Source organism: Tachysurus fulvidraco, chromosome 26, assembly GCF_022655615.1.
Source record: "Tachysurus fulvidraco isolate hzauxx_2018 chromosome 26, HZAU_PFXX_2.0, whole genome shotgun sequence".
Classification (NCBI taxonomy): domain Eukaryota; kingdom Metazoa; phylum Chordata; class Actinopteri; order Siluriformes; family Bagridae; genus Tachysurus; species Tachysurus fulvidraco.
Genome location: NC_062543.1, coordinates 4,178,974 through 4,206,260, shown reverse-complemented (window position 1 = coordinate 4,206,260; position 27,287 = coordinate 4,178,974). Strand labels below are relative to the sequence as shown.

The 27,287-nt window shown below is 36.7% G+C and overlaps 2 protein-coding genes across 5 annotated transcripts in view; one reads left to right on the top strand and one right to left on the bottom strand.

Annotated features, from left to right (window-relative positions):
• npr2 (natriuretic peptide receptor 2) overlaps window positions 1-23,430 on the top strand; it is a 39,862-nt gene extending 16,432 nt beyond the window's left edge. Inside the window, exons 7-22 of one of the 2 annotated variants that reach the window (XM_047809306.1) lie at window positions 630-714; window positions 4,718-4,838; window positions 6,630-6,704; window positions 7,871-7,957; window positions 9,380-9,484; window positions 10,489-10,560; window positions 11,529-11,688; window positions 11,850-12,005; window positions 12,991-13,159; window positions 15,311-15,457; window positions 16,208-16,331; window positions 19,540-19,608; window positions 19,726-19,900; window positions 20,828-20,926; window positions 22,415-22,506; window positions 22,868-23,430. In XM_047809306.1, the coding sequence (XP_047665262.1) occupies window positions 630-714; window positions 4,718-4,838; window positions 6,630-6,704; window positions 7,871-7,957; window positions 9,380-9,484; window positions 10,489-10,560; window positions 11,529-11,688; window positions 11,850-12,005; window positions 12,991-13,159; window positions 15,311-15,457; window positions 16,208-16,331; window positions 19,540-19,608; window positions 19,726-19,900; window positions 20,828-20,926; window positions 22,415-22,506; window positions 22,868-22,933 (1,802 nt within the window). In that variant the 3' untranslated portion in view covers window positions 22,934-23,430. The remainder of the gene's footprint in view (window positions 1-629; window positions 715-4,717; window positions 4,839-6,629; window positions 6,705-7,870; window positions 7,958-9,379; window positions 9,485-10,488; window positions 10,561-11,528; window positions 11,689-11,849; window positions 12,006-12,990; window positions 13,160-15,310; window positions 15,458-16,207; window positions 16,332-19,539; window positions 19,609-19,725; window positions 19,901-20,827; window positions 20,927-22,414; window positions 22,507-22,867) is intronic. The other variant, XM_027143874.2, reaches the window with a different exon arrangement.
• A 1,045-nt stretch (window positions 23,431-24,475) lies between these two features.
• spag8 (sperm associated antigen 8) overlaps window positions 24,476-27,287 on the bottom strand; it is a 5,400-nt gene continuing 2,588 nt past the window's right edge. Inside the window, exons 4-7 of one of the 3 annotated variants that reach the window (XM_027143920.2) lie at window positions 26,978-27,092; window positions 26,762-26,824; window positions 25,389-25,528; window positions 24,476-24,576 (exon numbers count right to left, since the gene is read on the bottom strand). In XM_027143920.2, coding sequence (XP_026999721.1) covers window positions 25,409-25,528; window positions 26,762-26,824; window positions 26,978-27,092 — 298 coding nt within the window. In that variant the 3' untranslated portion in view covers window positions 24,476-24,576; window positions 25,389-25,408. Of the gene's footprint in view, window positions 24,577-24,763; window positions 25,529-26,761; window positions 26,825-26,977; window positions 27,093-27,287 lie in introns of those variants that run through there. The other 2 variants (XM_027143902.2, XM_027143911.2) reach the window with 2 other exon arrangements.

Below are 27,287 nucleotides of genomic sequence, written 5' to 3'. Positions count from 1 at the left end.
TTATTTTGACTTTTTGTTTAACGGAATTTTGCAAGTGATTGAGAGTTTTCCCAATCCACCAGATTTTTGGCAGTTATGTAGACTGATATGTACTGTATGAGTCACTGAAACTGCTGTGGCAGTAATTCATATCTGACTGTTTGAGAAAATGTTCAACTGTGTGCAGAGTTTCAGGCACGTAGTTCTAATTAGGGTTGAATTTTATTTTCCGGTCCAAAAATGTTAATAGTAATTTAGAGCATGAAAGTTTTATTTATTTCACTTCACGTCTAAATATTAGCACTAGTGAGTTTATCATTAGTATATTGTTTATTACACGTTTTTATTTACTGACCTGTGACACTTTTAATAGACTTAAATGAGTAATAGGTAAATAAACATATATTATTTAAAAATAAACATGAGCCAAAAGCAGAAAGAGGTCAAATGTAAAAACACATTCATTAGTCTATAGAAATCCAAAGGAAATTATTTCATGGAATTGTAAGACGACGAGTCAAATGATTCAAATTGACAATAGTCAAATGTTTTAAACTGAATTGTCTCACGCAGGTTTTCACTGAGTTGATGAACCGCTTTCTAAATTCTGATAGATAGATTGAAGCGGAAATATTGCTTTTATTTTCCAGACCAAATTCCTGTCCTCGGAATCGTTGCTGTGGGCTCCGGTCTCGCCCTCATCATTTTTGGAATGTCAAGCTTTCTCATTTACAGGTATGTTTTTGGCTCTGTATTGGTAGACTTTAACAGGTTTCTTTTCATTTAAAAAATGAGAGAGAAAACAAAACAAAAAGAAAAGATGGGAACAAAACAAAAAGAAAAAGATGGGAATCTCTAAAAAGATTTTAGGTGGAGGTCCTGTAGATCCCATGTTTTATAAGATTTACAGGATTATGTGGAGACAGAAAGAGTTTAAATAGTTCAGGGCTGGAATGTATAAACACTAACAGTATTCTGGCAAAGAGAAAATACAGGATCTAATGTGCATCAGATCAGTTTCACATCAGATCTGTCCAGTCTGGGTATTAATATGTGAATAAAACTGTTCACAAATTATTTATTTATTTATTTATTTTCCCGATCAAACAAGTAGCTGTTAAAGAATCAGTGAAAACTACAAAACAAGAAGCTTTATTGTATAAAGGCATTTATGATTCATTCTTGTCATCACTGAAGTGTAAATATTTAAATGCATGACTATTTCTTTAAATGTTGTAATTTTAGGTTATAAATCAGAGTGTACTGTACACACACACACACACACACACACACACACACACAACACACACACACGTACCGACTGTTTCAGGAGTTCACAATTATTGCTTAATTGCTTAATTATATGAGCTGATAATGATGAATCATATACAAATACATGAACAGGTTAGTGGTCATATTTTTTGGAGCTGTAACCTGGTTTTCTTGATAGAAACCAGTTGCAGTCGGGGGCCAAAATTTGCGCAACGTTTATAGACCAAAAGTCAGTGTATGGCTGTGAATGTGCGTTATAATATTAATTCTAATACAATAAGTGTAGGATATTGTATATATGTCACAATGACAATTATTGTACAGTTATTTCATCATGATATGGTACTGTATTGATTTCTGCTGAATGACTGATGATGTTATACGTTCAGTTTAGTGGTGAACCTCACTGCTAAAGATTGTCTTCAGTTTTGCCGTCGCTCGGCTTATGTCTTTACTCCAAAACAAAAAAATGCGTGATTGTGAGTTGGTTGTTTCGTCCAGACAAAATCCATTACGCTAAAGACGGGTAATTAGGACTGAGATGACGCTGATAAGTCAATGGTGTGAGGTGAAGTTGTGCAGGAAAGCAATGCGAGCGGTTTAATGGTGCGAGAGGGGGCTATTCGGAGTAGGAGGAGGAGGAGTTGGGGCACTGAAGGTATTCACATATGGGATTCATGAAACAATAATTCCAGTGTGGAATGCTTCCTTTTTCACTGAGACCTGCTAATAGCATTAAAATAAGTAGCTTTAAATAGAATAAAAAAGAGGCATGTGTCTTTATAGGTAGTGTGTTCTATCTATATCTGTGAACGGAATAAGCTTCATTTTATTTTTATCAGAAAATTTTTTAACCTCTTAACCACACAATACCTCATAATTACACAACGTTTTTTTTTTTTTTAAATAATAAATATTACTAGTTGTTCAATAATAAGATGGGAACACTTGAATAAACTTTAACACATTTGTATTCTGCAATAAAATCATTTTTAGTTCTTAGTGAGATAAATAAAGCTCTCAGCACCAATATCTGATCTGTTAGCTAATGATCCAAAAAGGTTTACTGTCTCAATAATAATAATAATAATAATAATAATAATAATAATAATAATAATAATAATAATAATAATAGTTGGGACATTTTAATTTGATAAACCCACAAATAAATTCTATTTGGAATCTCAAAGGTCTCAAGGTTTGTTATTTTTTTTTACTATTAAACCCCTGCCAAGGTTTTTCCCTTCTTCAAGCCTAGAAAAACAAATAATGGTGGGTCTTTTGGGGCAGACCAGGGTGGCTCGAAGGGGAGTTTAAAAAACCCAGTTGAAACGCAAACGCTGCAATATCCCAGCCTCGACATCTGGAAGTGTTTTGCACCTTTTAGATTGGAATGTGTGAGCTTTGCTCTTTTCTCTCCATCTCTTTTCACTCATTCTCTCTTTCTGCACTGAACAACAAACCCATCTCTTTTTGAATTCCTACCAAGGTGATGTCCGTTTAATGTCATCATGAGCGATTTGGGTTTTGCTTGAGCTTGTTGGGAAAACAGCAGGTCCAGAGCGAGTGACTCCAGATGTGTCGACCCATTTGGAAAGTGTCCACATGTTTATGCACATGGTTGGAGAGGACGTCCAAGTTTGCTTATAGTCAAAACTAACAGTTTGTAAAAGCCGAGAAATGTAGTGACCTTAAAATGACTCTTTCTCCTCTCATCCTTTAAAAATGTCCTGTTTTTTAGTTTCTAGACTGTATATTAGACAGCTGTGAAATGTGAGAGAAGATTTTATTTGCGTTTTGATCTACAGAATTTTTTTCGTCCCTAATTTGTTTTGACGATTTTTTTTGGCCAGTGTTATATCCATAATGAATGAGAAAGCTTTGTAAAAAACCTTGAAACATTTGTCTTAAATGGAATTGGTTCTATTCAAGGATGAGTCTAAAAATGTGAACTTTGTCCCTCACAACCTCTGTAATAAATTAGAAAACAATGACATACACTTAACAGCCACGTTACTGGGACATTCTGTACACCTGCTCAATCATCCAGTCAGTCAATCAAATCATGCTCTACATACATGTCCAGAATTAACTTCATTTGCTTCATTTCAGTGCTAGACTACTGATCTCCTATGACTTTCACACACAACAGTTTTTAGAGTTGGTGCCAACATATTAGTTTGTTTCAGTTCTTTGGGCAGAACAAAAATAGCTGACAATAAGTCGAATAACAACTCTTTACATTCACGTTGAGCAAAAAAGCAGAAAAGGAAATCTAAGGCTACACTGGGCACAGACTCACTGGATGATTACAGATTAAAAAAAGATTAGGTGATATTTGTCCAATCTAAAACAGCCCAGTTCCTGTGTATATGTGCCCAATGTATCCTCAGATTCCTCTGAGTGTGTATTGTAATCCAGAGGTGGCAGATCTTATCAGGAAAGGGCTGGTGTGAGTGCAGGGTTTCATTCCAATCAAGCAAATGCCACATCTAAGTCTATAGCAAGCCAAGATCTACTGATTAATCAGGTGGAAACAGGTGTGGCTCCTGCGTGTATAAAACCTGCACCCACATTGGTCCTTTGTGGATAAGATCAGACACCCTGACATAATAGAAAGTCATTATTTAAAAAAAAAAAAACAACCAGTTTTTCTAAACAGTTCTTTCAAACTAATGCCAATCTCTGTCAATCTCTATAATCTGCATGCTTGTTAACATGACTGAATGGCAACAGCAGTTATCTCTTACTATTTCCTAAATCATTAATGATTAGTTTATGACAATAAATAAAGCAATTGAAAGTATAATCTTGCGAGGATTTTCATGTGACTCGGGACATATGAAACACGTCTATTTTGAAGTCGACAGAGTGTACTTTTCTGTCAGTTCGGCTTTAAACATCCTGTTTTCGTCACAGAATTTTGTTTAAACAAGCCATGCAGTTACTTTGCTACTCAAACTAGACCAGAGAAGGTAAATAAAATAAAATAAAAATGATCTCTGTGAAAACTCTCCTCTTTTTGATCGACTGAATTCAAATAAATAATAAATGCGTGAGAGAGGATCGGCCGCAGAAAGAGAGCTGGTTTGCGTTTATTTTGTATTTTTCCTCATATGTTCTACAGCATTTTTTCAGTGCGTAGTCTGGTCTGCTGAAATACCCTGAAGATCCCTGTGCTAATTCATCATGACCATATTTACACATAACAGTACTTTGTATTTACTGTTTCCATTAAAAAAACTCCCCTATATATATATCTCAAAAGAGACCCAGGTTTTCTGTGGGAAAACCACAAACCTGGCACCACCGGTTGTGACTTCAAATCCCAAAAGAAACATAGCTGGACCTACACGCAAATCCTTTACCTCTCGACTTGCCTCAATTCTGAGTCGTTTGGATAAAATGACCTGTCAGTAGAACAATAGCAGATGGAGCTTTGATTTGAGTGTGTTGCACTCTTCAGGAAGCTGAAGTTGGAGAAGGAGCTGGCTGGAATGCTTTGGAGGATTCGATGGGAGGAACTGCAGTTTGAAAGCCCCAACAAATACCACAGGCGCGCTGGCAGCCGCCTCACTCTTTCCCAGGTATCTTTCATTCCACTCCGTTATCCTCATATCTTGTGGGAGGTTTTGTGCTGATTCCTTTCCCAGCTGGACTCAGCCTGTGTCCATGCCTTCCATTTTAACAACTTTCTGACTCCTGGTTTTATAACTACTATAAGCACGGCTAACAACTTATTCCAAGTTTGTCCACACGACACTTTTTTTGGAATTGGCTGCTGTCAGAACTGCTTAAAAACCCCCTTTTTTAAAATTTACAACCCCAGTTTAAAATGATAAACATAGCTTTTTTTTTCGTCAACGTGCCAGCCAATTTAGCAGCTAACATCCAACCGTCATAAGTTCTACTGTACACACGGTCATTTTTAAAACTCCTGAGACGCCTGAGTCATGACTGGCTGTCTCGTTCTCAATAGTTTTGTTGTATGCTAAAATGACTCACTCATTCTGACATTAGTATGATTGCTTAATGATCCAAAATAGCTTTAATGCTTTCTAAACTCTCTGTAGGTTTCGGAAACGCTTAATGTCTACTTTTTCTGTGTAGTAGCACACACACACACACAGTGAGTTTCATTACAGAAGTTGGGCGTATATACATATATAGTGCATATGTTTTCAATGAATTTTCCAGGCTCTAATAATGATATTGGCCCTGCTTCCCAATCTATCCTACCTCATGTTACTGAACGTGTTAGCCAGTCCATGTTAGATTTTAGGGTGAATTTATTTGTTTGTTTCTTTTTGGAAACTTGTACCATATTTTATATTTTATAACCGCTGTGTTCAAATGCAGCTTATTTGTCAAGAATGTGTGATGCGCTAAAATTCACAGATTTTTCATAAAGATTTTTGCATAAATTTGAATAATTACATATAATTACTATATATATATATATATATATATATATATATATATATATATATATATATATATATATATGATGTAATTATTTGACTAATCTGTCCTTTAAGTAAGACAAAACCAAGTTGACAATAAATAAAACATATATGATGTTATACTATAATGAAATCAAATGAAAATATTTAATAAAATATATGATTTGCATGTTGAACAGGATGTCATGCTTCCTGGTTGTCTATAAAGCCTGTGACGTTTTTCGTGCTGAAAGTGAAAGTTCATTTTTACTCTTTCCAACCAAAGATTTTCATGAATGTCATAGTTTTTGGTGCCCAGAGTGTTGGTATTATATTCGATATAAGAAAATCTGAAAATTTCTTCTCTTGAAGCGCTGGGTGAACCCTTTAAAGTTTCCTTCTTGAGTATTAAAGGTCATTTAACTGTTTTTCTGACTGTCAGAATAAAACATGAATACACTATATAGCCAAAGGTTTGTGGATGTCTGACCATCACATCCTTTCCAGATTGATTCCATTATTACTGTTGTAATTGCTTTGGGAAAAGGCTTTCTGCTAGATGTAGAAAGTTCTCAAGTTCTTTACTCCAACCATGTCATAATGGAGCAGGCTACAGTATGTGCACATGGGGATTGTCATGCTGGAATAACCCCAGTTTGATGATGAAGCATAAATGGGCGTGATGGTCAGGTGTATTACAAATCTTTGGCAATCTAGTGTAATGATGGATCACAATACACACTGTAGATTCTGACCAACTCCACAAATTCTCACCTGATCTTCTCCAGTATGATGCTGTGATTCTACAAGCTGTTGGTTTTATCTGTGGCTGAATCGGTTCTTCGTTTTTATGTACTGTAGATGTCTATGTACTGTTTTTATGTACTGTAGATGTTTGATTGGCTTCTAAAACTGTCTCCTGTGTGCTCTTTTCAGAGGGGTTCTAGCTACGGCTCCTTGATCACGGCGCATGGAAAACATCAGCTGTTTGCAAAAACAGGCTATTTTAAGGTGAGGCTTGAGTTCTTCTGACATTTTCCTTACCTCCACATTTCTAAACACCCACACACATGCATACTCACTGAAGGAAGAGAGACAGAGAGAGAGAAAGAAAGAGAGAGAGAGAGAGGTAGAATTTCAGGTGGTATAGAGAATGAGAGAACAGTAGAGGGAGGGGGTAGAGAGAGAGTGAGAGAATGGGAAAGAAAGTGAGAGAGAGAGACAGTATTCTTCTGTGATCACATTATGTTGCGCCATAGCTGTGTGTTGGCTCGACTGTTAAGGTCTCTGTGTTTGTTGTGCTAAATGAATTGGATTTGTGATGTCAGAACACCATCCGTACAAGAGAGGAGCCCTCAGGGTGCATGTGTATTTACTCACAAGCAATTTGAGACCATTTTCAGAGGTGGAACAATTGCGCTTCTGTTAACAGTTCTGTTCATTCCAGTTACATCATGCATACAATAAACACTATGTAAGACTTGCACACCTTCACTTTAATGAATGTCCAGCACTCGTTCCCAGACCAATGTTCCTTCATTATCACATGTAACAAAAAGTGACCAATGATCGAGTTTAAAAGCATAATATAATATAATTTACTTTTGGATGTTCTATAAATATTTTGTAATAACTGTTTAAATCTGTCAGGGTTATAGAGTGTGAGGTTAAAGGTAAAGCTTTGTGACTCCATGTTCTTGTCATGTCTTTGAATTTCATTTTGAACTTCTTGGAGTTTTATAGAGATAAACATTTATTTTTTCAATGGGGATGAAAACTTTTGCACTCACTTGGTAATATGGGGGGTTTCACTGACAAAGTTATTGTCAGCTGTCTGTTGTCTGAGACACAGTGATTCTTATTTCAATGCGAAGGTGTTTACATTCGAACTCTGAAGCTGTGATTTCTCTGGACGACGTTGTAATTTGTGCTGAAAAAAAAGTTTCAATATTTTTTGCTGCTGAGTGAAAACAGCTTTCACGTCTGCTTTGCCTTTAGTGTAAAAGACTATTTCCACTGAACAGTGTATTAAATTAGGTTTTGAGCAGCACTGAAAATTGGGAAACAATATTTATCTTCAGGAATCCACCATGCTTTTTTGAATGAGAAATATAACACAGCTTGATTTTGTCTTTTATGCCACATGGATGCTAACACGGTTTGTCTTCCTCTCACAGGGAAACCTGGTGGCAATCAAGCACGTGAACAATAGGATCGAGTTGACAAGACAAGTGCTGTTTGAACTGAAGCATGTAAGGCAAGAGGTTTGTTTATTCGGGGTGTGAGTGTGTGTGAGTATGTGTGAGTGTGTGTGAGCGTGTGTGAGCATGTGTTTGTGCGTGTGTGCATGTGTGTGCGCGTGTATGTGTGTGCATTTGGGTGCATAAAGTGTGTGCTATCCTGCTGTTTATGACTACTCAGTAACCTCAGTGCCCTGTGTGGTAAAAAACACATTCCCCCTTCACATCCACATTAGGAGATGTGTGTGTGTGTGTGTGTGTGTGTGTGTGTGTGTGTGTGTGTGTGTGTGTGTGTGTGTGTGTGTGTGTGTGTGTGTGGTGGGGGAAGTTGTTGGAGAAAGAGGTGGAGAGCAGCCTGAGGCCGTGGAAAAAAAGGGGGAGCAATGCTGGACACTGTGTTTCAAAGAGCTGAAAAATGGCCAGCAGTGTCTGTGAAAGCACTGGAAAATGGCCTTAAGTTAAAATAAAATAAAAAAAGAAAACGCAATTTCCCAGCAATCTGCTCCAGAGACAACATGCGACTACATCAGCATGTGAAGCTCCCAAATCAACAAATTCACAAGTGTAATGCATATCCTTCACTGTCCACCATCTGTATCTTATCTTACTCTTTCGTAACACAGATACATCGTCACTGCTGCCTTGTGAACGCAGTTCCTTTTGAAGATGTGTGTGTGTGTGTGTGTGTGTGTGTGTGTGTGTGTGTGTGTGTGTGTGTGTGTGTGTGTGTGTGTATCTCCAAGTGGGGTCTAGTGACCCCATCTGTGGCAGCCTGTGAAGCTATTTATTTATTTATTTATTTATTTATTTATTTATTTATTTATTTATTTATTTATTTGTTTGTTTGTTTATTTGAGGTAAAACATTCAGGAACAAGAAACAGTAGATTAGATAGATAGATAGATAGATAGATAGATAGATAGATAGATAGATAGATAGATAGATAGATAGATAGATAGATAGATAGAATAGAATAGAATAGTACACGGTTATCTAATGTGCCTAATATTTGAAATGTTGGATTGTGTTTATAAACTAAATGAGTACAGCGATCTTGAAGGGGTCCAAGGACATTATTTTATATTGCTTTAACCAATACACACTCCAACATCTTAAGGATGTTACGCATTGGGAGTTACTACACAGGTGTGACTCCTGTAGTTTAGCTCCTCACCAGGGAGGTGATTATGTAGGTCAAAGGCTATGCTAACTGGCCTTAGCCTGAGTACACTGAAGGGATGCTTTCACTCAGGTCACCTTTGAAAACACAGGGTTTAGAGGTTACTGGGATCATAGCAGCTGAGAATATAAAGCAGTTTGGGGATACTGTTTTTATGCTCTTTTCTTGCTCTTTTGAGATTGTCCTAATTTGAAGTGGCATAACCCAGTAATCAGAGCTCTCTCAAAAAGAAATAACAGAAAATGCTTTCTACGTGTTGGTTTTAGATGAGGGATGTCCAGTTCAACCATCTCACCAGGTTTATTGGTGCTTGTATCGACCCTCCAAACGTCTGCATTGTGACTGAGTATTGCCCACGGGGAAGCCTACAGGTAAACTTTTCTAGATGTTTTAGATATTTGTATGTGCATGTTCATGTCATTAGCAAGATGCTCGAATTACACAGACTAATAAACATATTGAATTTTCAGACTTTCATTTCTGAGGTCCTTAAAAATATATTTTTTTCAATTTTGATTGTTCTTCTGAACATAATTGGATAAAAACATCTGTTTTTTGGTGTTATGATTCTTTTGTGGGCTCGTATGATATATAGTTCATGTTAGATATAGCAAACCTGCACACCTGACAGGATTTCTGACAGGATCACATCTATTGTATAAACATAATTATTTTCAAAGATAATTTTAGCCAGAGCGCTAGCTAACATGCTAGGGCTAACATATGTGATTGCAGTGGTGAAGGTTGATGGTTAAGGAAAAATTTTATGAATCTGACCTAAAATATATATATATATATATATAATGTCATAAATCTTGTCAGGATAGCAAATGTTAACAGTGAAAGGTCCTGCATTTGATAATATTACCTAAAGTCCTGTCAGAAATTATATCAGCTAAGCTATTTATTAGCAGTGAGGATTATGAACATTTAGGAGTATATATGTGTTATGGATATGTTCCTTCACTAATTAATATGAACTAGAATCCTGTCAGATGATCTGATGTTAGCTATCTGGCTATTATTAAGTTAATTATTAATTTACAAATCCTGTCAGGTTAGCAAGTGTTGAGTAGCGTTAGCAGTACAAGCTGACATTTGTAATAATGACTTAAATCCTGTCAGATTAGCTACAGTATCTGGCTAATATATTTTGTGGAATGTATGTACAATTATGAATATCAGTGACTTTCTTCTTGCTGTGTGAAGACTTGTATGTAGACCTTGTTGGTTCATTGTATAATTTTCATTCATTTCATATAATTCATTTTCTGACACTTTCATTTAACAAACTTAGCTTTTCATTACAGACCTAAATGACTCAATGCTTTTGGTTTGGATGTCTAAGGTGTTGATTACAGTTTTGCTTTTGCAGGACATTTTGGAAAACGAGAGCATCAATCTGGACTGGATGTTTCGGTTCTCACTGATCAATGACATTGTCAAGGTGTGTGAGAGTAATGCTTGCCAAATTATTCAGCCTCGTCAAAGCAAAAAAAAAAAAAAAGCACTTAATAGCTTCCTCAACAACACATATGTTTTGGAGAAGATGGATTCATTTCAGTAAATAATCGGTTACGCTAAAAGGATTTTAATAGTCTTAATAGCCATCTCGGACATTGTCTTTGTGTTGCCTTGACAATTTTTTCATGAGTGAAAGGAACCCTGTTAGCGATGGAACAGAGATAGAATGATGGTACTTTTGAAAGATACAAAAGTAGAAATTTTTTATTTTTTTTGGAGATACACAAAAGCTCCATGCTTTCAATGAAAAAAATTCTAATCGATCCCTTAAGTAATAAGACAGAAGCATAGAGAGAAAACTGAAGAAAAATCTTTTTCCCTTGCGGTTATTTGTTTGTGACAGTCACAGAATCACAGAGATGATGCTAAGCTTTAAATTGCTTTTGAATACAGAAAATCGTTTAATTTAGAAATTATTGCAGATAATACTTTTTGGAGTGGCTTGTTTGTTGTCTGTCATTTCCATATTCATTTAACTGCTGTAATTAATCCCACTTGCCTTCTGGTGTTAAAAAAAAACAACTGTATTTTTTTTTATGCAGCTCAGGAGCACTTATATCTTGAATATAGCCAGATTTACCTAGTATTCCCTATTATAAGAGAACAATTAACGAAATATTAGATTATTAAACCTATGTCTGGGTATTTTATAATTCAGTTCAGTATACAGTGCTAGTGGCAGATTATTTTGCTTATTTAAAAAAAATAAATGCTTAAAATGAGTAAAATTATCTGCCTGTAGAGCGAGACTCTTGATTTTAAGCTTTAAATTAGTACAGTTGTGATAGGTTTTAATAATCTTAAATTGGTTTTGTCTACATTTAGCTGAAAGACATATGAATGAAATTTTGGTAAACATTCTTAAGATTGTGTTTTTTCTATTGGTGTTAGGGAATGAATTATCTGCACAACAGCTACATTGGTTCCCATGGAAATTTGAAATCATCGAACTGCGTAGTGGACAGTCGATTTGTCCTGAAAATTACAGATTATGGTCTGGCAACCTTTCGTTCGGCCAACGAAAATGATGACTCGCATGAACTTTATGCAAGTAAGCGAATGTTAAGCTAAAAACACATTAAATAATTAACATTTGTGAACTATTTAAAACATTTAATTTATTTGCTCTAAAGCCGGAAAATTGAATCAATGAAAATGAATCAATGAATTGAACGAAACATTGTTCAGATTGTTAATGTTTTGATATTTCAGGGAAATTGTGGACAGCTCCAGAGTTACTGATATATGACAGACCTCCACCACAGGGAACCCAGAAAGGAGATGTGTACAGTTTTGGTATCATCCTTCAGGAGATTGCTTTGAGAAATGGGCCTTTCTATGTAGAAGGCATGGATCTGAGCCCGAAAGGTAAATTAGATTCAACATGTTGTTGGATAAGGAGGGGCACGGTGGCTTAGTGGTTAGCACGTTTGCCTCACACCTCCAGGGGTGGGGGTTCGATTCCCACCTCAGCCTTGTGTGTGTGGAGTTTGGATGTTCTCCCTGTGCCTCCGGGGTTTCCTCTGGGTACTCCGGTTTCCTCCCCCAGTCCAAAGACATGCATGGTAGGTTGATTGGCATCTCTGGAAAATTGTCCGTAGTGTGTGACTGCGTGAGTGAATGAGAGTGTGTGTGTGCCCTGTGATGGGTTGGCACTCCGTCCAGGGTTTATCCTGTCTTGATGCCCGAAGACGTCTGAGATAGGCACAGGCTCCCCGTGACCCGAGAAGTTCGGATAAGTGGTAGAAAATGAATGATTGAATGAATGTTGTTGGATAGACTACACTCTATATGTGTTCTGATGTATATTCATGTCTAATAATATGTCACAACACAACATGGTGAGTCACACCTGTGAATATGACATTTTTAGTGATGATTAATAAAATGCCGTGAGAAATTCACAGAAGGAAAAAAAACATAATCTTTTAGCTTATTTAATGTTATATATGGGGTATAGTTGCAGGTTTTCCCTTCGCAGGGTGCCAAAACTTTAACACTACTGAAAATAAAAGAAAACTTTAATGCGATATCTAAAAAAATTATATATAAACCTCTATTTAGTTGTTCTAAAATGTTATTGTACTATTATTCCCTATAGTGTCAATAAGCTATTTTTAATTTGTCCACAGTATGGTGGAGTTTATATGTAAAAAGAGTACATTATTGTGTATAAATAAATATAAAAATAAAACTCAAACAGTAAATTGCATCAAATGTGATACATTCTGAAGGTGTTTGCAAAAAAAACCCATTTATTAGACACTATTACTGAATCAGTGTGCAGTAGGAAGTGATTGATTTTACCACATGCCTTGTTTATTTATGTTCATTCAGATGTTCTGTGTTTCAGAAATAATCCAGAAAGTGCGCAACGGCCAGAAGCCCTATTTCCGTCCCACGACAGATAACTCGCACCACTGTGAGGAGCTGACCACACTAATGGACAACTGCTGGGCAGAGGATCCCACTGAACGGCCAGATTTCAGCCACATCAAGATCTTCATTAGCAAACTCAACAAGTGAGTGCTGCTACTAAAGTGCATGCCAGATCGGACCTGTGCAGTGATTCAGTTTGAATGAATGGTGGATATTATTATATCATAGTGTGACGTTTTAATACAGAAAAACGCATAATCACAATAAAGTTCTGGTATTCTGTATAAGGTGTACTGTAGGAGGTGGATAAAAAATGGATAGTTGTAAACATGATATTCGTGAAATGGTGTCATGTTTAGTTTAAATGTTTTAGTATTGTTTGAAAGTATTTTTAATTAATTTTTTAATATGTTAGATTTAATCAAAACTACAGTATTTCTTGTTTCACAGACTTTATTCAAAAGTCCAGAAGACTTATTTAGTAGATATAATTGTCATAGAAATTCATTATGAGTGATGATCTTAACATCCATGAATACCATACTGTATGAGTGTTTACCCTCATAAACCCTTGGCTATTATTTTTGCTGAAATCTTCCCAATAAATAAGTACTTAGAAAATATAATAGAATCCTTCACTGATGTGTTACTTCAGATGTTCAAACAAATGTTAAATAAAATTTTGTTCTGTTGTACTGTATAGAATCATACTGTTAAATTTGCTTTGCTTATTTATAAAAACCCAACTTTGTTTTGTTTAACCTAATAGTACTTGTTTAATAAGATCACTGATCTCTAGTTTAATATATATATATATCTCGCTAACAGCCAATCATGTAACAGTATCATGTTTGGTATCTGATATCGTGATACAGTTTTCAGCCATATCGCCCAGCCCTACTTCATCCCCATATATGATGCACACTACTGTCATTTGCAATACTAGGCACTCTCACACTTTATATATATATATATTTTTACCTCCACAGCTATTCTTACTCCACTTTTCATTTGATTGATAAATGGATTCCAGTATGGATTTAAAAAAATTGATTGATTTACGAGGACTAGTTGACATGTTAAAATGTTTTGCTAAAACGTTTGCCAGGCGTCGTTAATTTAAAAAGGGACCTCTTTTCTTAATGAAATGCATGGTATGTTGTGGTGGGTCTTGGGATGTTTTCGGTATGCAAAAGAATAGAATCTATCTATGCAAATAGGAATTTGAAAAAAAAATGGACAAAGTGTACTTATCAAGGCTTGTTACAGAGATCAGCTTTTTTTAATACTCATGCGTCTGTAATGGTGCATGTAGGTGTGAGTTCTGACCCAGAATAGATCTGAATCATTCAGTTCTCTGAGTTAGTGCACCGACTGAGCATGATTCAGCCCACATCTACATGTCTCGCATAGATACTCAACCTTACATTTGTAGCACAAGCCTGGCATATTAAGAGGAACCAGAGTGGACTGAGATTGTGATTGCTTCACACAGTAGAGGTACAGCATTCTTCTGTTAGTGGTCATTAATCAGACACAAGCAAATAATTACTCATTATAATTCAATGGAAATGAAAAACTTTGTAATCTGTGAGGGTTAAAAAATGACAAATCATCTATTTAGATTTATCAATCCTTGAGTCTGATCCCTTCAGGAATCCGGCTGCTATTCGCATTTATGTATAAAATATATCTTCAAAATTCTGTCAGAAATTCTGATAGGTTTAGCAAACATAGCTAGTCTACTAGCATTAGCAGTGAAAGCTATTAACATTTATTACACATATAATATAATACAATTATCTTTAAAATATTTGCCAGAAATCCTATCAGGTTGTCAGAAAATAACTAGCCTAATAGCATTAACAGTGAACATTATTAAAATATCTAGAATATCTGATATAAATCTTGTCATGTTAGTGAATAATTCCTAGCCTTCTATAGTACACGCTAGAGTAATTATATCTTTTAAAAATTCCGACAGGAAACTCGTCAGTTAGCTTTTTTACTTATGATTGCATGCTGGTGCTAACGGTGAATGAATAATGTTAGCTAGCTGTGTAAAAAGTATGCGCATAAAGGAATGGCAATAATTACATTCTAGCTATTAGTTAATAATTACTAATCAAGTGAAACAAATGGTAAATCAACCTCATAATCATTGAAAATCATCCTTTAAGAAATCTTGTCTTCAAACAAATTTACTTTCTGTATTTATGTGACTTGATTATAAATATGAAATATGTAAATATGAAGGTGTTTGAGTTTCTGACTGCTGATTGTTTTCGTGGCAGAGAAGGGAGCACCAGCATCCTCAATAACCTGCTTTCCCGAATGGAGCAGTACGCCAACAACCTGGAGAATCTGGTGGAGGAGCGAACGCAGGCCTACTTAGAGGAAAAGAGGAGAGCCGAAAATCTGCTTTACCAAATCTTGCCACAGTGAGAAACCTTTGCTTTTGTTATTTTCTAATGTGCACATTCGAGTTTCCTTATTGCTGCCAAGCTATTAACCACAACTTGATGAATGAAAGGTTATTAAACCCCTTGCCCTCCCCCTCTACACACACACACACACATACACACACACACACACACACACACACACACACACACACACACACACACACACACACACACACACACACAACTTGTGATGTACTTTCACTAAATTTTTTTTTCCTGCTGAAAATAGATGATTGTCCTGGCATTGTCCTCTATTTTAGACATAATTATGTAAGCAGGGAGGAACATTAAAGCCAGCTGAAGTGACTGCTGAGGACTGTGGGAACGGCTGAGAATTTTAAGCCCTCTTTGCGAGAAACAGGAAAATCCACGTCTCTGGCTCTATCATTAATTGATCTTTTTTCCCTTGTGGAAAGAAGGATTTTCTGTTGTTATATCGGGAAAAGGCTGAGAACCAAAGTTGAGTTTGGCTACCATGCAGTGCAGTGTTCAAAACTAATGTTTTAATTTTATCCCTTGTACACGCATTTGCCTGAAACATACTATAACTCCTTAGTCGGCTGTCACGGTTCTGAAGTTTTGGGGCCTGGTAAATTGCTCAAGACTGCCCATGGTTATTATTTTTGGTCGAAATGTATTAGTGTTAGAATCACGCTGGAACTGTGCAGTGATTTTGCTGTTCGGTTTCTTGACCTCTTTTTAATATTCATGTTTTTTCCCTCTCAGTTCAGTAGCAGAGCAGCTGAAGAGAGGAGAGACGGTGCAGGCAGAGGCTTTTGACAGCGTCACCATCTATTTCAGTGACATAGTGGGCTTCACTTCAATGTCTGCTGAAAGCACACCGTTACAGGTACATGTCTATGTGTTTGAAAATAAAAGAATTGCTTTATGATTATTATTATTGTTGTTGGTTATTTTTATTTTATTTAAAAAATTAATATTATAATTTAATGTTGTCATATTCGGTATTCATGGTACCATTACAGCATGAAGAGCTTTAGCATTACAAATAAACAAAGGTCCTAAAATGTCTGTGGCTATATTTATTAAGCATGACATTCTTAAGGAAGAGCAGGCCCCATAAAGAGATAAATGTCCTTGGTGTTCTTCTGTCCTTGGCTTTCCCTCAAGAAAAATGTATTCTTAAAACACGATCACCTTTTGAGGAAGAAGGCTTAAACTCTGATGGCCAAATATGGTCTATAGTTTGTTATCTGATTCCAGGAAAATTCTCTACGTTATAGTGGGAGGGATTGGTTGTGTTTGTATGAATCTCAAATCATGTTTAATGAATTAGACACTGAACAGAAGTCGCTGTTTAACTTAAGCCAGGGATGGTCAAAAGCCAGTACATTGTTCAAGCTTTCATCTCTTTGCTATGACAGAAGTGTATTCACAATGTGTGAAAATAGAGGAAATAAAAAATCCCTTACTAAGACATATGAGAAAGGTAGCTTGTGTGTTGCATACTACATAATCTAAGGCTAACAATAAACAAACAAAAAAGATTGTGGATATGGTGAAATAGTTCTGTGTGATTGTAAACTCCAGGTTAACAGAATATGTTTTTTTTCCTCCTGTGAATTTCTCACGGCATTTTATTAATCATCACTAAAAATGTCATATTCACAGGTGTGACTCACCATGTTGTGTTGTGACATATTATTAGGCATGAATATACATCAGAACACATATAGAGTGTAGTCTATCCAACAACATTCATTCAATCATTCATTTTCTACCGCTTATCCTGGGGTTTGTAGTTTGAGGTTTCACACTACTCACACTGTACCTGGGATTAATAAACAATGAATCCTGGATCTTTGAATCTATTTGCACCGTCAGCAATCGTGATTGGATAAATACGTCATGTGACCGCTTTAAATGATGGCTTGTTTCAGGTTTCACATAAAGGAGAAAAAAATTTCAGGTTTTCCAATCTGCACTCGAGCAGATATCTTTCTCTTTCACAGATTTCTAATCTTTTTTTGGCCTTTTTATGTCTGTCATGTTGGTGTTCGTTGATACTGAATTTCCTCAAATTTTTCAGTCTATTTCCCCATTGCTACACTGTGCACGTCTGTGATGTTCAGTGTTTTGCCGCTTGACTCTACCGAACCATTTTTATTAATGTAGCTACGTCCTGGTTTTCACGTGATATGAGCTACACTCACATTGTTTCTCATTGGGTTTCTGTTGCATTCTAACACCACACCATTTGACACTGAACACTTTCAGCAAAAGCCATGCTAACTCTGCCTAAGAGTAGGACTTTATAATGCTGGGAAAAATCTGCGCTAAACCCTGCTTTGAATTAAGTGTGAACCGTTTTAACAATGTCTTTGCGTTGTTTATTTTTGATACTTTTCTCTGTACATGCTTCTTATTTTTGTCTTCATTTTACAAGAGTCGAAAGCGGACGCTACGCTTTATAGCTGCATCTTCTAACTGAAATCTAGCAGATGCACTATTTATACTATGAACAGATAAAAATAAGAGCGTGTCATTAAATAATTTATTATTTGTAATTTAACACGATATAAGAGAAAGAAAACATTTTGGGATGTACTGTTAATTATAGGGTTTATTCCTTCATTAATATAACAGTCAATATTTCACCTTTTCTGCACTTTAATCTCCAAGTTTTATCTCTTAGCATCAGTGTGATTAATTTTCTATTCACATTGTTATTGCTCTCATTGTGTTGTATTCATTACCACTTACTTTATTCATGCAAATTTTTCCTCGGTACAGTCTGTGTTTGGGCTTGCATCCAAAAGAGGAGGAAGAAACTATTTTCATTTGAGGGAAGCTCGAGCAGTTCGTGCTGAAATGCGTCAAACCAAAGAAGTTTTTTTGGTTCCTGAATCTTCATGGAAAATAATAGTGCAGAAGATACAATGGGGGTCTTTTAAATATTCTGAGGCTACTCGGGTTTGCAGGAAATATCCAGAGAAAAGTTCTACTTGCTAACTAAGAAGGTGACTGACCTCCAGGGAGATTTGTGAGATAACTGCTGTATACCAGCAATAATGCTCCAATTAATTCGTGGGAGAACTGAACAGAGATGGCATGGAAGAACCCTGAACTAATTAAACCAGGCTCTGAGGTGTAACTGGCTGAAGAGGATGTTAGAAATTCACCATCAATGCTTTTATATCGAAATTTTTTAAGACAGTATATCAGTAATATACCTAAGCGTTTATAATGGATCATTTCAACAAGTGTCAGACTTTTGTTTTATATATTTTTGTCAATTCAGGGCCCGTATTCATGAAAAGTGTAAGTGTAAAGAGTTTCTCCTAGTCATGTAATTCTAAAGAAAACATTCTTAGAAATGTGGAAGTTTGCCTTTAAGATGAAATAGAAGATCCTAGTAAAGATAAAAGTCATTCATAAAGCATCATAAGTCGTGGCCTAATGGTTGGAGAGTCTGACTCCTAACCCTAAGGTTGTGGGTTCGAGTCTCGGGCCGGCCACGGCTGAGGTGCCCTTGAGCAAGGCACCAAACCCCCCAACTGCTCCCCGGGCGCCGCAGCATAAAAAAGTGTTCAAAAAGTGTTAGAAGTGAGGAGGACTTTTAAGAGGCTTAAGAGTTTCTTTATTAGAGGAAAAAAGGTGAAAAGGGAAAAGAAATGTTTTGTATACGATATTTAATAATGAGAGTGAGTTAATAAATTGATATAGGTTAGATCGTGTAGGGATTCTTTTTGTGACCAAGAACTTCCGAGAACAGAAATGGGTTCGATATCTTCATAGAAATATTTGTATGAAAAGAAATTATTATTATTATTTTTTTTTTTAATGAACATCTTACTCCTAGTGAAAAGGGTAGAAACAAAAATACTTATAAAATGCTGCTTATTCTGTCTACTTTTATATGAGCTTCATGTTAACCACCACTGTAGAGTGTGATATGATAAAACATTCAATGCCGACCCCTGGGTGAAAGTTTCCGTTCACACTGCGGGAAATCTGAATTAGATTTACTAAAATAACAAAGTTTGTTGTAATGTTTCCTGAGAATGAAATGTGACTGAAGCCATGTTTCTTTGCAGGTTGTAACACTGCTGAATGACTTATACACATGTTTTGATGCCATCATTGATAATTTTGATGTTTATAAGGTGAGTAACATCTTAAACCATTTCTTCGTTTTCTAAGGTTGTTAAATATTTATATCTTACACTCTAAACAATAACGTAACGACACATGGATCAAGACATCTATCTTCTTTATTTTAGGTGGAGACCATCGGTGATGCCTATATGGTGGTGTCTGGTCTACCTGTACGTAACGGCAAACTCCACGCACGTGAGATCGCCGGAATGTCGTTAGCTTTGCTGGAGCAGGTTAAAAGCTTTAAAATCAGACACAGACCCAATGACCAGCTGTGGTTACGCATCGGAATCCACACAGGTACTTTTTCTGCTGTTGGAAGTTGGCTCAAGCGAAAACGTGCGTTCAGATTGCAAATCGCTACAGAATGTGTTTACATGTACAAAATAATCAGATTAACTGCAAACTGATTTTGGCATTCGTGTCAGCACCGTGTTTGTGTGTATTTAAGTAATCTGATAATCAGCTATCAGCTATCAATTCTGCTTTATAGTAACATAGGCGATCTTTTCAAGTGTAGTAAGTAAAAGCAGAGAAATGTTTGCTAAACATTTTACGATCGACGTTTTTAATCCGTGCTTTTCCATGTGTCCCTCTTTAAGCTCTCACTATTCTGATCCAAAGATCAGAACCAGCTTATTTTTCTCCTTCTTCTGATTGTGTGTGTATCTGATTAATAGTCTACATGCACATCTGATTATTGGCTTAAATAATCTTTCATTGAATTGCTTCATCATAGTCTGCACTTTATGCCTGCTTTAAATGACCGAAACAGAAACCGATTTGATTTAAGATCGGACACATGCACACGATACACACATGTCGTATTGTCTCGAATCAAACGCGTTGCTTTTACCAAGGTGAGTCCTGGCCCCCATCTTGTTAGGGCTGAGACACAGCATTAGTACTTAATTAATGCTTTCTCTTAAACTCACAAGGCCACACAGCCAAGCAGTAATCCTCTTCCCCTTACTTTCGAGAAAATCCCGCAGCATGCTCTCACAAATCTCTGTCAGTCTCTGTCAGCTTGTGTATATGCACACCGCAGTGGCTGTTGTAATGAGATTAAGGCTGGAAAGACTGCAAGAGATCAATGTCCTCAGTGTGAACCCTCAACCTGTCAGTTGATAGGATCAGAGAGATCTGTATGGTGTCTTCTGGCAGGAGTTTATAAATCTCCCACAACTGTGTGTGTGTGTGTGTATGTGTGTGTGTGTGTGTATACAGGGCCTGTCTGTGCAGGTGTAGTAGGACTCAAAATGCCCAGGTACTGTTTATTTGGAGACACTGTCAACACAGCATCAAGGATGGAGTCCACCGGGGAAGGTACGTGACATAAAACAATCTCTAGAACTTTCTAAGGTAGAAAGAGAAGCTAAAAACTTCACTTTAGTAAAAGTAATGACTCAAGCAGAAGCAAAATAAATGTCCTTGTGTAAGAGAAAGAACGTTTTTGATGAATAGGCGACTCAAGTAGCGCACAATTCGGTGCTCAATTTCAGATTTAAAATAAGAGGAGAGAAAAATCATCCAGTTTTTTACATCATAAAGTCCGTGTCTCATCCGTGACAGAGACTTGACAATGTGTACAACATTCGCTGTGGCCACTGATTGTATAAGTAATCTATAGTAGGAATGTTAAAATATTGATTAATTGAATGCGGTTTATATTTATTTGTCTGTAATATTATACTGGCAAAGTGAAAGCTATTATGTTTAAACACTGTAAAACACAGAAGGTGAAATTTATAGTCATAGTCGATCCAAATCTGAGTATTCACTGTTACATGTGGTATAACATAACAGCATTGTAAAGCCCTAAATCTTCCCAGTAGTAGTAACTGAGCAACACTAAAACTACTGAATGTAGTGGGATTGTTTTTTTGTTGATGTTGCTGTTGTTTTTTATATGTATATAATCCATAAATCTTATGCATAATTTGAGCTTTAATGTTTTAATAGACTTATCTGAACTAATCTAAAAGTGATAGTACATAAAATTAGTTTTGGGGCAATTTCTAAATCAAAACAAAATCTCAAGTAGCATTCCGATTGTATAGTTGATCTACATTCATTATGTTCTCTGAATGTCACGGCACTACGCGGGGAATAAAACTAATACGTTGTACTTACTAAATAAACATGGTATTCGTAAATCTATACGTTTTCCATCCTGATTAGTGATGAGAAATTGGTGCAGGCATTTATTGGCCTTTGTCTTATTGGAAGAGTTCATTTATAATCGTCTGCGCAATCGATTAATTTAGCAGCCTGCTAGCTCGCATAGTCACCGTCTATCAATAGCATCCTGATGGATACGTGAACATTAGCAGCATGTCTCACAGTGCAGCGTAGTCTGTTGTGAATGAGCACTTAGCAGTTCAAGCGTACCAGTCTACACACACACACACACACACACACACACACACAGACATGGCATATAGCATCCATTGTTTGTATTGACTTTCTGCCTGACTTCCTGTGCTGAGTTCCTTGTACTTAATAACCATTAATAATGAATGCAGGAGTCACTGCCCCTCTACCCTGTGTGATTTATTTTGCACTTCTAAGTAAGCCTCGGTATCCGCTCAGAGCATAAAATCTATTGCACATGCACATATGGAGTGTTCCCCATCAAATACACCCAAAGCACTAGAGACTACATGCATACATACATTACTTATTACATTACTCCAAGTCTGGGGTTTTCCATAAGTCTGCGGTCATCAAGGGTCCAGCTGTCACTCACTGATGTGCACTTACACTGATTGGCTGTACCCCCACCCCCACCCCCCACCCCCATTTTTCTTGCAGCCCTGCGGATACACATGTCCTCGGCCACCAAAGAGGTGCTGGATGAGTTTGGCTACTTTGACCTCCAGCTACGAGGAGATATAGAATTAAAGGTAATGTACTGTATCTCTCTGGACTGCGGTATGGATGCTGCTGTCTGTGCTTCTCAGATTACAAGCTGTAGCAGAGACGAAGCATCAGCATACACGCTGGGTCCCTGTAGGAATGGAAAACAAACGCAGTTCAGTCCTGATGAAGATACTTTTTCAGATAAGCTAATCTGAGGCTCCCTTTTATGTAATTATATTTAACGATTAGAGACAGGTTTTGCTCGAGAGCCTCAAATTAGGTTAGTTGTTGGTCTTCGCCGACTCAAGCCACTCTGCTGTCCTCGAGCAGGCACTGAGTGTTGACTATTTGCTCCTGAGAGCTTGTCGATATGCCGTATTGATCTCTGCCTTTTCCTTCTTTCAGGGCAAAGGCAAAATGAGAACATATTGGCTACTAGGGGAGAAGACTATGTTATCTGAGTGCTGCTGAAGAAGGGAAGCACTGGGACAAAACCTCTTTAGTACCATCCTTGGGTTTTTTGCTCCTTCTGGAATTTGCTCTCTGTGTAAAAGGATGCACAAACCAGCCCTGTCCTCACATGGAACATGTTACTCCTAATATCTTATGAGGAATTCGGATGTGGTATGTTTCATACCCGCTCTAACTGCAAAAGAAACTGTAAAGGTGTTTTTTTTTATAATGATGACGATAATGTTAATGAAGATGCAACTTCCAGTGTTGATATAGATGAGGACTTTTTTTCCTCAACGATTTACTTTATTTTTGTGCTTTCTATATTCAGATTTGTACGTGATTTGATGTGTATCTACAATACAGCACATGAATACGGCAAAAGTACAATGTACTGAACTTAGTGCTGGCATCAGAAGTGATATTTTGCCCTGGTTCTATACAGGTTAATATTTGTATATATGTATATCCAAGACAATGTAAGATATTTTGTTCAATAAACGATCTGAAAATTAGACTTTTTTTTGAGGGAACAGATTTTGTGATAGAAACTTTCCTCTCTCAGTGTGGTGTTTAAATGCTTTTCCTCTCATAAGATCATACCTCATCCTCTATACTCCCACAACCTCTGTGAGACTGTGAGTCAAAAAATTTGTTTATAGTCTAAGATTTTGACCACTGAAGGTCATTCTGGGAAGGTGAACAAGTCTTCCCGTTCATCAAGCATATCACATTACTCATATTTTAAACGCATATCCTTTCGAATAACTCTTATTTCTTATATTCCTTAGATGGCAACAGCTTTTTCCTTGCAGTCGAGTACAATAATCTGAAGGAATGACGTCACTGATTATCGAAAGCCCATTAGGTCTTTTACCATCTGTGTGTGTGTGTGTGTGTGTGTGTGTGTGTGTGTGTGTGTGTGTGTGCATGTTCACGGAAGCATCCCACCTACTTGACTGTGATTTGCCTCCCACACTCGGCTCTGTCACTCCGGTTGCTGTTGCAAAGAGGTCGTACTGCTCTGCAGAAAGCGCCTGCGCTGTGCTTCGATAATGAGAAAACTTGTTCGGCTTTACGTACCTATGTGGTTTTTTTTTGTTCTTACGTTATGAAGAGTAGGCACTAAGAAAAACTCTGTTTGGCTAAGCAATAAAATCTGTAAGCTTAAGCTACATAAGTGACATCTTAGCCAATCAGATTTAAGTATTCAGCTGTATATTTGATGATTTCTAGATGGTTGAAAACTAATTTACAGTTTGTCCAAAATCATACTTTTTTTTTCTCAATGGAATATTGAAGCTGAAATTCCTCAAAAATAATTCTTTCATGATTTTTGTCTTAATATTCAGTCAGCCTTTCAGCTGCCTCGACAGTCAGTCGACAATTTCAGTCTCGACAATGTGATATTCCAACAAGAACCTGTGTTTTTCAAGACACTAAAAAGATTTTAGGCTCTTTAAAAGAAAATAGGGGACTTTTTAAGTCAGTAAAATGCAAACTTGCAAAGGTATCTACTGTATATGCATCTTCACACCAAGCTTTCAATTCTTTAATTACCTGTAGAATCAGATTCAGAATCAGAACCAGGTTTATTGCCAGGTACTGTAGGGTCCGGTCCGCATGTACAGGAATTTGTCTTGGTGTGTTGGTGCATATTACTAGTTGAGAAGAAGCATAAGTATAAGAAACAAAGGTTATTAAAAATAAATAAATACATAAATTTAAAAAATAATATTAACAATAGCAATAACAGTGTGACATCATTATAGCACACGATCGGTAACATCTTACAGGAATAACAAAAATACAGACAGCATCATCCAACAAAATGCTAAACACATAATAAATATTTCGGTAAAAACTTTAATGTGCTTCAGGGTGAATCTCCATTAACTACACACAACCAGCAATAATTAACATCTAATAATTAAGATTCATGTAGGTTCTACCAGATGACAAATACTTCCCAAAAAAACAAGGGGGTGAATCTGCATGCATGAACATGGTCTAAAAATGACTTGTTGCCATAGCTACCCTGCTGAAAGCATGAAAGGTTAGTGCATCTGTGCTGGAAGTAAGCCGCTGCATTCAAAAGGAAGCCGGCGCAAACACTTGGTGTGTCATCAATATAATGCGGGTTCCTGTGTAGGGTGGGAAGGCAGATGCTTTGCGTCTAGCTACAAACCTAAATAAATGTTGTCAGTGTTCGAGCACAGCCTGCAAAGTTTCAGTTAAAAGATTCGACGAAAGGGAAGGAGCTTATTGAGTTTATTTGCCAGATGATAAGTGATGTTGGAAAAGTATTAGGGATAACTGGAAACCATCAGAAAGAACAGGATGTTCTTAGGCGGTTTGACTTCTGCGAGAACTCTGGCCTGTTGTACATAATGTTCAAAGATTTTTATTTTACATATTTATATTCTGGAACAAACAATTTAGAGTAGAGTGAGCTTATAAAACAGCTGTTTACTTTCTCATTTTGTTTCGTAATTAGGCTTCTTCTATATCAGTACAGTCCTCGGGATTGGGGTCCAAGCGCTCACGGATCGGAGTGCTGAAACTGGCGTTCTTCTTAAAAGGAGCATCTCTGTTTCTCACTGCTGTCACGCCCTGTTAAATAAATACAAAAACCTGTAGTTGAGGCTTGAGAACAACCACAGAATTCATAGGTTTTTACAATCAACTCCATGACTGGCATCCTTCATGAAAATGATCCCAACTTCATACCATGTCCATCAGTAAGTGATATTACAAACGTAAACGTTTCTCGGTGTACAAAGCCATTCTGTACAACGAGTACTTCTGACTTTGTGACAACATTTCAGTTGTTTAAAACAAAATAAAATGCCTGGTCTTTGTATGTTCTATGTGTCTATTTTTAAATAAACATTCTTCATATAATGACTATAGCTATAGAAACTTACAAATCCTTGAAGAGAAATTTGTCCATAAACATGAAAAATGTACTTTCATTATTTTACCATTCTCTCATGTCATACTGAACAGGTTAGATTTGTATGATAAAACTGATATAATGATTCAAAATTTCCCTCGACACCTTTAGCACTACCTGACTTGAGTTATAGAAGACAAATGATTTGTACTGTAATAGTACTATCTGGTGTCACCCAGTGGAGGTTGGCTTCCTGTTTTTTGAGATTGGTTCCTCTCAAGGTTTCTTCCATATGTCACCTCAGAAAGTTTATTTCTCTTGCCACCATTGCCTCTGGCTTGCTCAGTAGGGATCAATTTAATAATTTCTGCTTTGTGGCAATGTACATTGTTGTGTACATTGTATGTTGCGTTATGTTAAGGGGTTCAATTATTACGTGGGACATTTGGGGTTATTATCATATCATTTTGACAAACGTCGTCATGACGTTCATTTTGACTTTTTAAATTTGACATGTTTTTCATTACATGTAAAGATAACATACAAATAATCACTAGGAGAAACTGAATTCCTCTGAAACAAAATCCAGCTTGCTTACTATCTGGGAGAAGCACATAAGACATAAGCACTCATATTCAGTGTTTATAGATTAGATTTACTGAACGATTCTTCTATATTAAATATGAAGTCTAAGTCTATTGGGGTTCATGACTTCTGTTTTAAATAAACTTATAAATTATTCTATTTCTATAAATCTAAAGCATTTGGACTGTCTGAAAAAGACAAACAATGTTAAGTAGGGACAAGGAAAAGATTCTTGAAAAAAAAAACCAACACTGGCCTGGATCTGGTCTGTGCTTATGACTTCTTGCTAACACATTCATTCATTCATTCATTCATTCATTCATTCATTCATTCATTCATTCATTCATTTTTACACCTTACTGTACCTGAATCTTGTCAAAGTTTTCCCTCCAAAATGTAATGGCCTCATCGGTCCTGTAGTCACGACCCTAAAAGCACACAAACAATATACATATAAATATTTGTTCACAGTCATGATGTTCATGTAAGAAAGTCAAATCTTTTAGAAGGGTGCCAAAACTTTTGGAGTTCGATTGTAAATTGTGGTCATTCAGTGATTCCTCAGCGATGTAGTGACTGACCGTGGATGGTGTTGGTCGGACACACTGGAAGCCCTGTGCTGTGTGAACACTACTGGATACGGAGTGCAGTTCAGGGGCTGGAGGCCTCGGTGTGAGCTCTGCAAGCACCTGCTCGCTGTTATGCAGATCATATCATTACACACTGTTAGACAAAATATTCTCTCTAAAACAATGTTCAGGTAAAGTCTAAAGTGTCTTTTAAGTCTTTAAAGCGCAGCGTTACATCAAGCTAGTGACTTTGGGTTGGCATTGTGGACTAAAACCATCAGTCATGTGATTGTGGTTAACTAAAGAATGAAAGATTTTGCAA